The sequence below is a fragment of the Sesamum indicum genome, linkage group LG8 (genome assembly GCF_026168435.1).
Source record: "Sesamum indicum cultivar Baizhima isolate 11 linkage group LG8, ASM2616843v1, whole genome shotgun sequence".
Classification (NCBI taxonomy): Eukaryota; Viridiplantae; Streptophyta; class Magnoliopsida; order Lamiales; family Pedaliaceae; genus Sesamum; species Sesamum indicum.
The window spans coordinates 8,296,585-8,309,865 of record NC_142664.1 but is presented as its reverse complement, the minus strand read 5'-3'; the positions used below and the strand labels follow the sequence as shown (position 1 = coordinate 8,309,865).

General features: G+C 36.9%; 1 protein-coding gene across 1 annotated transcript; it reads right to left on the bottom strand.

Annotated features, from left to right (window-relative positions):
- Window positions 1-12,402: 12,402 nt before the first annotated feature.
- On the bottom strand, window positions 12,403-12,849 carry LOC105179431 (uncharacterized). The gene has a single exon (XM_011103050.1). It carries the CDS (start codon window positions 12,847-12,849, stop codon window positions 12,403-12,405), a length of 447 nt encoding a protein of 148 aa, XP_011101352.1.
- Between the last annotated feature and the right edge of the window lie 432 nt (window positions 12,850-13,281).

The window sequence follows — 13,281 nt, the reverse complement described above, 5'->3', positions numbered from 1 at the left end:
TGGGCAAAACCATTGAAACATTTTTTTTTTTATGGTAGTGATTGCTTTCAACATTTTTCCCAAAAAAGTTTATAAACAATTAAGTTAAATTGGATGGAGCAAACGAAAAAATTGAAAATTTATAAAGTTGGAAAATTAAATTTTGTAAAAGAGTTTTACAACAAATGAATGAATATTATTAGAAATAACTGATCAATTATATAATTGAATATCAATAAATATATGAACTCATAAGTAAAAAGATCAAAAGTAACTTTGTCCAATAAAATAGTTAATAGTTGAGTCTTTTTAAATTACAAACTCACCCCCTTTGAAATACCACCCTTCTAATTAGCATAGGGGACTAAAAATATTTTAGCCCCATTTTTTCTTTTGTGTTCCAATAAAAAAATTGTAACAATTGAATCTTCGTTATTGTTTTAGCCTTTTTTAAATATATATATTGCGATTAATGGATTCAGAAGTGTTAATTGATTTTTCTTTTCAAAATATTTGAAATGATATGTTTTATGCTGGTAAAGAACCAAATACATTGGTGTAAATAACTTCAATATAATTGCAATTAAATTTCTTGAATCAAGTTCATGAATGAAATCCAATCCTCAAAGTGTAATAATCACTAAAATTATAAATTAGGTAAGTGACATTAATTTATACCTATCTTTTATATAGCAAACCAGTAATTATATTTTCAGATTCAGACACACCTACCACATATATTTTTTTTCAAAATTCTCATCCTTTCAAACCGAATTTCAAAAGATCCTTAGATAAAAATATTGTCGAATTTCAATCTTACTAAAAACTTGAGTTGTATATAAAGAAAGGTATACATGATTAATTTTTTAATTTTTAGTATCGATTTTCACTTCATCACTACTTTAGGTGTTTCAATCTTACTAAAAACTTGAGTTGTATATAAGGAATTTTGTAAAGATAAATGGTTGATTACAATACAACAATATGTACAGATTGATGAACTCTGTAATTAATTTTCGTAGATGTTGTCTCTCCTTTTTTTGGCCATTTCTGGAGGAATCTGATGTAGAATATAATTTATTGTGTTGCATTCATAAATGCCATGAATATATATTTCGTTCCAAAAATGAATCTTGTCTTATTATTACAATAATATTAAATAAAGACAAACCTAAAAAGAAGAAATTAGTAGAAAAATATTACAAAAAAAAGACAGAACGTCAATTCCAAGGCTTCTGCTACCCCCAATCGAGCTTTGTTATTTGGAACACTCACACAAACACATACAACATTTACTCGCACTCTCTTGCTCAACCACTCACACTTCACATTTGCTCACGCCTTTTCTCCCTCAAACACTCACTGCAAATCACTGTTCAAATCCATAAAGTACTATGCTCAAGAGCTGTAGGAACGTTACATTTGATTCCTTCGGTATCCATGAAATGGCAGAAAACTCCAGAAATCTAAGATGATTTCTATGTAGGAAACTCCATTATTCCTTTTCTCAAGCATTTGATTCTTTCTTTTTCCTTCTTTAATTCCTTTTTCTGAATCGATTTGTTAATTCGTCATCGTGTATAATTTGCCAACAGAATTCTTCAAGAACATACACTATAGATTTTGGCCGGATTATTTCATCCAACCCAAATTAAAATTCAACTTGTGAAGATTCCGGTGTGCTATCGTCGGATCCCATCTCTTGTGCGTTGCGGGCAAGTTTAATGGAGCCTCAGGTACATATTTAATTATTTCTCTTTTCGTTTCTCCAATTTGTTTTAAATTAATTTTCTTTCCTATCAAAGTTTTAAAAAATAAATATTTAAATTTGAATATATTAAGAATTTTTTTTCCATAATTAGGGTTCAACAAGAAATCCAACTTTATTTATTTAATAAATATTTTAAAATAAATTCATGTGGAACTCCTTGTTGAGGCAGTAGAAATCATGCTCATTAAAACTTGCCTTTTTCTATTTCACCTTATGTTTTGATATATTTTCTTACCATGACCATGCCATATCATATATAGCGTTAGGAGTACTGCTTTGGATGGCGCCATGTTGAGGAACTTGGCCGCTGTCTTAAGAGGGTATCCCCAGAAGGACAGGGGAAATTCAGTAAACCACTTCATGGATTGAACCATGTCCAACATGGTTCGACTTCTCCATTAGGCCACGCCGTTAAGTTATGGCGTTCTAGGAGGAGTCCATTGAGAGAGAATTCTATTCTTCGTTAAGTACTCCATGAACTCACCACTTAAATATTCCCCACCGCGATTTGACTGAAAGCCTTTGATCTTATGGCTGGTTTGATTTCTACTTCAAGTTTGAATTCCTTAAATATTCCAAATGCCTTAAACTTGTATCTCATGAGCTTAACATAACCATACCATGAGTGATTTTAGATAAAGGTTATGAAGTATGAAAATCCTCTTTTAGCTGGAGTATTTAGTGGTCCACAGACGTCTGTGTGGATTAAGTCCAATAGACTAGTGACAAGCGTGACAAACAAAAAGTTTCTTGATCATTTTTCCTTTTAGACAGTACTTGCAAGTTGATAGTTTACCCAAGTCATCTACCTCTAGACTCCTTGATTCTACCAACTTCCTCATCCTTTCTATGGAGATACCAACTTCTTGATTAATGATTTATGCATTTTCATAATTATCTAATTTTTGTTTGTGTTGGGCAGTTATAATCCAATTTGACTGTTGAAAAATATAAAAACCATTCGTTAATGTACCAAGTAGATGAAGGTTATTATCAATCATCAAATAAAAACTATTTTTATTAATCTTAAATGCATAACCATCATTGTCTCAATAAGGAATGGAAACAATATTTTTTTATCATGATTGGTACATATTAATAGTTCTTTAATACTAACCGAATATGATCACTAATACCTAAGATGAGAGATCCCACCGATTCCGCAACGACTTTGTCATCACCGGGCCTTGGATCATCTTGTCTTTACTTAGCCTTCTGCTTCTTTCCAATACCTGCAAAGCATTGCAAATGTGAGCTCTATAGCCAGTATGCAATACCCAAGAAGAAGAATTACTTATCATATTTACTTGAATACAAACGTACCTGGGTTGGAGAGAAGTTGTGGGTACTCCCTCTTCCAATGCCCCTTTTCACAGCAATTATTACAAACATCATTTTTCCTCGACCGCTCTGAACCGCCGTTCTTCCCTTTCCCTTTGCTCTTTCACACTGGAGCAACAGGGGTGCTTCGAGCGCTAGTAGTGGCTGCGACAACTTTTCCTTTTCCTTCTTCCTCTTCTAGCGCCCGGCCCTCTTGCCTTTTGCTTTGGAGGTTGAAGCCTCTCCTATTAGTAACATAGGTGCAGACTTGTATGTCATTGCCTCGTATTAGACCAGCATATTAATTAAATCATGAATAGACCTTTTAAGTCAATTCATGTTGTAGTTTATGATAAACGGGTCATAGGAGGGAGGAAGTGATTGGAGGATCACATCGATGTATGTTTCATTATGAAGCCCAGCTTTGAGGTCTTCTGCACGAGGGATAGCATCTTGATCGCATGACGTTGCATAGAAGATCTTTCAGTCATCTTTGTCCTAAAAAATATTTTTGTACCAGTATATCTAATATTCCTATCAAGAATCGTACAAACTTCGATCATGTGAAGCATTATTGAGGGAACGTTTTCTAGCCTATCATATTGCTTTTGGTTGTCATTGGTCATTGAAGCTAATATGATACTGCGACCTTGTTGTTGTCCTCATGCTACTTCTCGAACGTCAGACTTTCTTCGGGTGAAAACCCTTCTAATAAAGTCACCGGAGCGGCTTGTCCAAGACTTAGCCTGGTTCTTGAAACCTCTGACAATCGTTAGATTTTGCAGCTAGTTGTTGTAGTTCGTGCCATTGAATCTATTAATCTCCATTATCAGGGTTAACCGGTTCTTAGACATGTTCTACAATATAGAATTAAATAGATTTCAACATATGATAGTAATATTATTGATAAGTTCAAGACATGGTCTTTTAGTCTTTAACTCTCTCACTATTTATATGAAAGCCCACCACTCTCAAGTGGAGTTTTGGGAAGTCATTTCCTAGTGAACTTGAGATCCACAAGAACAGTTTACCATACCTGCTTTTACGATTCACATGAAAAAAGTCCCGTGGGAGGCAATCGATGCTATTCTCATTCCATGAGATGCCCAAGATATTTTACCTCACCTCTTCACATGATCCCGAGGACTGCAAGAGAATCATGTTACTCAATGTGAGGCTCGACCCATCAACCAAATCACACCTCAGTCGTCGCCCCCCATGAGTTATGAGATAGGAAAATGCTAAACGTGTTCTTTGTTCACAACAATGGTATAGCTTTCCTTTATTCCAACTGTGCCAAGACTAGTGAGACCACACTTGGATAACGGTAGCTTACTCACCATATTTTTGTTGATGGAAAGACTTGGTCAAATCAAGACAATCTCAATCTAAGTCCATTTTGGGCCTAATATTTAACTTGGTCCAACCAAGTAAGAGTTAATGTTTCGGTGTTTGACCAAGACTGCATCACATAATTTTATTGCATGCAAAACATCAAATGCTAAAGCAATAAAGAAATCACCGCATGCAACATAATTAAGCATACCCCTGTGAGATGATCACAAGCGGTACCTATGTGACTTTATTGTGCACGGAGTGAGTCTATGGTCAGTCTAAGGTGGCCCTATGCTATTACAAAGTAATTTACCCATCAAAATATAGATGGGCCTTGTAATTTCTTCGTGGGCCTCCTTATCCTTGGACCTTTTTCTCCATGAGCTAGCTATAAAATAAAAAACCTCATAAAAAAAATTCCTATGCTACTCTCATTACAACTGAAAAGAAATCCTAATCAGAAGTTGGGGGGAATGCATAAGGAGGGACATAGCAGGCCTCATTGTTCCAAGGTTAAAAACGAGAGGGAGAGAGAAGAAACATTATAAGGGCATACGAGCCGAACCATAAACTCAAACTTACAGGAGGTCGTGGGCTCCGAGACCATCCATCCATACACCACATAATATACATCCCATCTAATATTATACTCCAGGATATCCAATATAACAAAAATTAATTTTACGAAGAAAACACAAGCTGAAAATTTGAAATCAAAAGGATGATAAAAAAAATAGCTGCATTGACCAATTAATTATGCAATTTTAATTTTAGAAAAAATTCAATTTTGTCCCAAAAAATTAAAATAGTTAACTAAAACTGAAGAAAATTCCAGAAAATCAAATCTTCGAATTACGGACAAAAAAATCCCAGCTGTTGGCTGTCAGCCCTGTAGCATGCACTATTGTGGTTGCCTGCGCGTGCGCTCTGGCCCACTCCCAGCATTCGCGGGCGTGGCTGCATTGCAGGTTGCTCACACGCGCGCTTGCTCTCTGCCAGATTCCGCACATGCAGGCTCCCTTGCTTGGTCAAGTCTGGTCGGGTGAACACTGTGCCCCAACAGCGGCAGTGCTGTTGCCATTTTTTTCCTATATTTTGTGTGTTTTAACATAAAACAGCAAAAAAAAGCATAAATATAGAAAATTTCAACTTTTCACATGCTTGAATCATCGAATTAATTTCAAAAATCAAACGAGCTATTTTCATCATACAATTACTTATTGAAATGCGTTAAAACATACTTCAAAAGTCGTGAAAGCACATTAACATGATGGTCAAGAAAATGCACGTTAACATGGTTGTCAAGTGGTCTATGGGCTTTATCGTGATGTTCAAGAAAATGCAAACATACAAAATGAGAACAAAAAAGTAGATGCCAAAATAAGCGAATACTCATTTTATTTTCTTGAAAATAATATTACATAATGTCAATTAATTGTTAGAATAAATTACATCTAGGCCAATCTAATTGGATTTTTTGTCATTTATTCTAACAGTCCCGTTTCGTAGTGGGCTAGGGATCCACAAGAGCAATTTACCATGCCCCACTTTTATAATTCACATGAAAAAAGCCTTGTTGGAGGCAACCGAGGCCATTCTAATTCCATGAGATTCCCAAGATTTTTTTCCTCACCTCTTTACATGATCCTGAGGACTCCAAGTAAATCATATTATTCTATGTTAAACTCGATCCATCAACCAAATCATACCTTAATTATCGTCCCCCACGGCTCGTGAGATAGGGAAACAACCAACGTATTCCTTTGTTCATAATAATAATATAGCTTGCCATATATTCCAAATGTGTCACGACTTATGAGACAATATTTGGATAGTGGTAGTTTCTTCATGATATTGCTATGGATGGATTGGACAGATCGAAGTCCATTTATGGGCATAATATTTTAATTCGTATTAGTTTCAACCCATCAATCAAGTCACACCTCAACTGTCGCCCCCCACGACTAATGAGACAGGAAAATAGAGACCGTGTTCCTTTGTTCACAATAATGGTGCAGCTTGCATCTAGTTCAAATGTGCCACGACTTGTGCGAGCACACTTAGATAGTGGCAGCTTCCTCACGAGATTATTGTGGATGGAAATGTTGGACAGATAAAATAATGTTGATGCAAGTCCATTTTGGGCCCTAAAACTTTAACTTCGTCCAACCAAGTGAGAGTTAATATTGAGTTGTTTGATTGAGACCTAATCAAAGAATAGCTTTGCATGCATAAATATAAAATATTTAAAGCATTAGGTAAACATCGCATGCAATGAAACCTAGCATACCCCTGGTGGATGATCACAAGCCCAACTTATGTGACCACTGAGCCCGCAGTGAGTCTAAGGACTGTCTAAGGTAGCCCTATGCTATTACAAAAAATATTTTACCCTTCAACATGTAGATGTGCCTTGTAATATTTTCGTGGGCCGCCTTCTCCATAGGCCTCCTCCACCGTGGACCTTCTTCCATGGGCTCAGTTAAAATAAAAACCTCACCAAAATAATCTATACTACTCTTATTACAATTTAACAAGAAACTCCGATCAGAGGCCGGAGGAGTACATTAGGAGGGAGATAGCATGTTTTATTATTCCAAGACTAAAAACGAGAAGGAGGGAGAAAATAAATCACAAGGGCACACGGGCCCACCCAATAAAATTATAAGACATACATGCGGTCAAGGGCTCCGTGATCATCCACCATATTCAACTAGCACATAATATCAATTAAGCATGCTAGATAAGAAAATGAAAATTCCAAGAAAATACCGTGATATCCAATATCATGATAAAAAATTATATGCAGAAAAAAAATTTAAAAGTTTTAATTCAAAGGGATTATAAAGCCCCATGCATCCAATGCACGCAAATCAACCATATTAATTAAAGCAATTTAATTAAAAAAAATCAAAATTTTCCAAAATTAAATTAGCGAAAAATAATATTTTTCATATAATGTGCAGAAATTAGAAAAACGACGAAAAATGAGCCAGACGTCGGCCGTCAACTGGAACAACAGCCGCACTGCTTGCATGCAGGGCCTGCGCTATCCAGGCTGCATGCAAGCTCTTGCATGCGCTATGCACTGTCGGTCTGCAGTGCACTGCTACAACACTATATTTCTTTTCACACATTAAACTGAAACTAAAACCAAGTATTTTTACCACAAAGTTCAATTTTCTTAAATACGTAAATCATTCAAAATTGCAAAAACTAAACATGTTGATTTTCTTATATAATCATTCAAGAATAAGCATAAATACATATCATGCTTCAAAAACAATAAAATCATATTATCATGCTTATTCACATAAATATATAGCCCGTACATCGAAGCGGGCTCTGATACCACTTGAAAGCAAAAAAATGCGAGTGGATTGGCCTGGAAACCAGCAAGTGGAAGCGATTCTATAAAATTCATAAATTAAAATCTAAACGTAATAAAATCATGATTCCATGGATTACCTTTTTCTTGATTTGTTTCAAACTCCATTTCATTGATCCATTCACATGAGATTCAAGGTAGAAGCTGTCTAAAGACACGTCCACACCACACCGAAATATGGGATCCCTCATTTCTCTTTGCTAGAAGAAAATTAGGCAGAAAAAACACACCAAGTGTGCTTGTTAGAGAGCCGACCGAATTAGGAGCTTCTATGGTAGGATTTTTTTTTTCAAATAACTAATATATAGATATATAGCTCGTATGGTGTACTAGTATGTGTCTAGGTTCATTGTACAATTCGAATAAAGGATGACTAACATAGCACTTTTTAAAAGTGAAATTGTTAGTCAATAATTTCCTTTTCTGGATTTTCCAAGCACTTAATTAGGGTTGCAATGACTGATTTTATTAAAAATAAAATACCAAGCTCAATAATTTTTTATTAAATCTAATTTAATTAAAATTTACCTAATTAAGCCCATCATATATTTAATCCAATTAAATACATGAGCCCAATAAGCTTTTATCAATTAATAAGTCCAACTTATTAAATAATAAGGGCAAGCCCAATATAAATTAATCCTATTAATTTATTTTTAGGCTCCTCCATCCAATGGATCCCTCTCATTTATAAGTTATCAAAATAATTATCAAATTAATTCCCATTTAATTTCTCGTCCCTTCTCGGTGATTTGTGTTTGACTCTTTAGGTTCACCTTTCAGCTAGACTTGGGCTAGCGTCAAACACTATTACTAACAAAATTTAAATAATAATTTTTGATCAATCTTGATCTAGAAAGCCCGTCACCATAGGTTGTCGTCTAGCAACAGTCCATGGCACTAGAAACTAGGTGAATATCCATGTGAACTTTTGGGCGCTCGAGTCCATACGGGTACTGTCCTTCCGTCTACCATCTCCTGGCCTTAGTCCAGGGCATGAAATTTGGTGTCGGCTCCAATTCTGGACTAGGCGTCTACGCTTAATTCTTCAATTTTGTTACGCCAAATTGCTCGACATAGCAACCTCATTTCCTATTCGGCCAATGACTATGATCACAGGCTTATAGAACATAAACACATCTCCAAGTGCATCAGAGATACCTCTGTCACATTTTAACAGGTGACAAATCCTCTTCTTAGACCTCACCATCATCTCTACATGCTTTGACTGCACTGGACATGGCTTGTAATAACCATGCCTCTGACACGATCACCTCTCGCACAAATTAAAGATACACATCGCTTGTACATGTCTATTGTGATTCCTCAAGTCTGAGGACTACTGTCATACTATCGAAGCCAGGGACTGAAGTCATACCGACCAAGCCTCTAAGGCTTTCATATGACGACCTTGTCAACTAACCCACAGAAATTTCATATACGCCAACTACAGGGGTTACAAAGTGGTATGTGAGCATCTGTTGTGATGTGAAAGTAGTACTTGGTGTAATTTGGTAAGCACAACAGATACATACGCCAGGACGAATACTTTTCATATTCGTCGGGACAACATTGTTTAAATAAATATTGCTTGAATGGTTCTGAAAACCAACAATCTAATTGACTTTTTGGTCACTTGTTCCAAGAGGAATCTGCTGTGGTAGCTTGCTTGTAACTTTTCAAGTAACCACACCACCATTTAGCTCGATTACAAAACATGATTGAAAGTTGGCATCATTATGTCGGACTGAAAGTTAGCATCACTGTAGTATTCCATTATAAATTATCCACCACTGTATATATCAAGAACATATCTTTAGTCCTTTTCAGGTACATAAGTATGGTCTTGACTGGACTTCAATATGCTTCACCAGCACACACCTGATATTTGGTAGTTACTTTTAAAGCGTATGCGAATCGGGCCTACTACATTAAAGAGAATGTCTGACATCCATTTAAGTTCTTCATCAGTCTTGGGAGACTGTTTCTTGGATAGCTTAATCCCATGCCTCATTGGAAGGAATCCTCATTTTGAGTTTTCCATCTTGAATTTCTTCAAGACTTTTTCAATGTACAAGGATTGAGTTAATGCTAACATCCTTTTGGATCTATCTCTATACATGATGCCAAGATGTAGGAAGCCTCATCCATATGCTTCATGGGAAATTGAGTGGACAACCATGCTTTTATGTTTCCTAATATCTTGACATCGTTCCCAATGAGCAACAAATTGTCAACATAAAGAGGGTACGTAACCGAGCTCCCTCTGATCTTCGTGTTCCAGCAACCTTGTTTGAAGCCAGAGATGGACCTCTAGAGATGACAAACTTTCTATTTTTTCTACAGAAAAACCCTTCTGGCTGATCCATGTAGAACACTTACTCGGTGAAATCGTTCAAGAAGGCCGTTTTAACGTCCATCTGCCATATTTCAAAGTCATACCACGCTGCTATGGCAAGCAGTATCCTAACGGACTTAGTCATTGCCACGGGCGAATCAGTTTTCTCAAAGTTGACCTCGGGTTGTTGAGTGTGTTTTTGCCACGAACCTATCCTTGAAGGTACCTCCCCGCTAGCTCCAAGCTTATGTTTGTATGCCCATTTGCAACCAACTGGCTTAACACCTTTAGGTGGGTGCACGAGGGTCCAACTTGATTCGAACCATCGAGTCCATTTCAGATTTCATGGCCTCAAGCCACTTATTCGAGTTGATGCCATACATCGCTTCTCTGTATGTTGTTGCATCACTGTCTATTGGCTAGTCAAGCCTAAGAATCCATACCTATCAGGACGTTGACATATTCTAGTTGACCTACAGAGAACTGGAGCACTAATATTGGGACCGTAGGTACAGATAGTGTTGCATTATCTTGATGAGGTATCTCACATGAATCTTCAAGCAGTTCCTCATCACATTGGCTATCCATTGGAAAACCCTTTTACAAGAATATTACGTTTCTCGAGACAAAAATATTTTGTCTTGATGGGTCATAGAAATAATACCCAGTAGCTTTTTTTGGATAACCAACAAACTTGGACAGACTAGATCTTGATTCTAGTTTGTCTCCTACTAGCCTCTTTGATGTATGTCGGGCTACCATACACTCCCAAGTACTTGCAGAATGCTGGCTTGCCGTGCCATAACTTATATGGCGTTTTGGGGCATAGCTTTAGATGGCGCCATGTTGAGCAACTTGGTCGCTGTCTCTAGAGCGTATTCCCAAAAAGACAAGGGTAGTTGGCCAAAACTCATTTGGATCGAACCATGTCCAATAGGGATCGATCTCTCTTTTCAGCCACACCGTTAAGCTGCAGCGTTCCAAGAGGAGTCCACTGATAGATAATTCCATTCTCTTTTAGGTGATCCATAAGCTCACTACTTAAATATTCCCTACCTCGGTCTGACATAAGGGTTTTGATCTTATAACTTGTTTGATTCTCTACTTCAAGTCTGAATTCCTTATATCATCCAAAGGGGTCAAACTTGAACCTCATGAGGTAACATAACCATACACTGAGTGATCATCAGTAAAAGTTATGAAATACGAGTATCCTCCTTTAGCCGGAGTATTTAGTGGTCCACAGACATCTGTGTAGATTAAGTCCAACAGACCAGTGGCAAGCGTACTTTGTCCAAAAAAAGGTTTCTTGGTCATTTCCTCTTTTGGACAAGATTCGAAAGTTTATTTTTATCCAAGTCCTCTTCCTCTAGACTCCTTAATTCTGCCAACTCCCTCATCATTTCTATAGAGATATGACCTAACCTTGCATGCCAAATCTGTGTGTTTTCATGATTACCTAATTTTCAGTTGTGTTGGGCAATAATAATTCAATATAACTGCTGGAGAATATAAAGATCGTTTGTTAATGTATTAAGTAGATGAAGGTTATCATCAATCATCAAATAAAAACTATTTTTATCGATCTTAAATGCATAACCATTGTCTAAAACAGGAAAGAAAATAATGTTTTTTATTTTGCTCAATATATAATAACAGTTCTTTAATTCTATCCGAATACGATTACTAATAGCTAAGTTGAGTGATCCCACAGTTTCAGCTGCTACGGCCTTGCCATCACCAAGCCTTAGGACCATTTCGTTCTTATGTGGCCTTCTGCTTCTTTCCAGCACTTGCATATCATTGTAGATGTGAGCTCCACAGCCGGTATCCAATACCTAAGAAGCAGAATTAGTTATCATATTTACTTGAATCACAAAGTGCTTTGGTTGGAGAGGAGTTGTGGGCACTCCCTCTTCCAATGCTCCTTTACTTGACTATGAATGCAAACATCATTTTTTCTTGATCGCTTTGAACCGTCGTTCTTCCCTTTCCATTTTTCCTTTTACACTGGAGCAACAGGGGTGCTTGGAGCGCTAAAAGTGGCTAAGACGACTTTTCCTTTTCCCTTCTTCCTCTTCCAGCTTCCGGCCTTCTTGCCTTTTGCCTTGGAGATCAAAGTTTCTCCTATCAATACTGATGGTACAAACTTGTGGGTCGTTGCCTTGTATTGGACCAACATATTAATTAACCCATGACTAGACTTCTCAAGTCCATTCATGTTGTAGTTAATGATAAATGGGTCACAAGAGGGAGGAAGTAAATGGAGGATCACATTGATGTACATGACACAGTCAAGCCCAGCTTTGAGGTCTTTGAGCTTCTCTGCGAGGGAAGCATTTTGACGCCATGCCTTTGCATAGAAAATCCTTCAGTCATCTTTGTCACGAAAAATGCTTTTGTAGCGGCATATCTAATATGCCTATCAGGAGTTGCATAAACTTCCTTTATGTGAAGCATTATCGAGGGAATGTATTCCAACCTATCATATTTCTTTTGGAAGTCATTGATCATCAAAGCTAATATGGTACAGCGGACCTTGCAGTTGTTCTCATGCCACCTCTCGAACGTCACACATTCTTTGAGCAAGGATCCTTTCAGTAATGTCGTCGGGAGCGACTTGTCGAAGACATAGACCTGATTCTTGAAATTTAGGACAATCTTTAGATTTTGCAGCCGATTGTTGTAGTTTGTGCCATTAAATTTATTAGTCTCCATTATCAGGGTTAAGCGATTCTTAGACATTTTCTACATGATAGAATTAAATAGAAATATGCAGACGATAGTAATATTATTGATAAGCTCAAGACATGGTCTTGAAGGGGATCGCGTGGTACGGCCGAGAACGTGCAAGCGGAAGCGATAAATAAAATGCATAATAGCAAAAATTAAATACAGAAAATAAATGAGTTCAAAGGGTGTACCCTTGCAGTTCCTGGGCGTTCGATGTACTAAAAATAAAACCTACATAAGGCTGATGTTGGATTACCAAAACCAAAAAAACTGAAAGGGTGAAAAATGATACCATGAAATGTTTCTCATTTGAGTCTTCAACATAGGAACCCTCTAATTCTTCCACATCACACTGCAGTCGAGATCTCTACGTCCTCTTTCTAGATAAGAATGAAAGAAAAAACACCAAGTGTACAA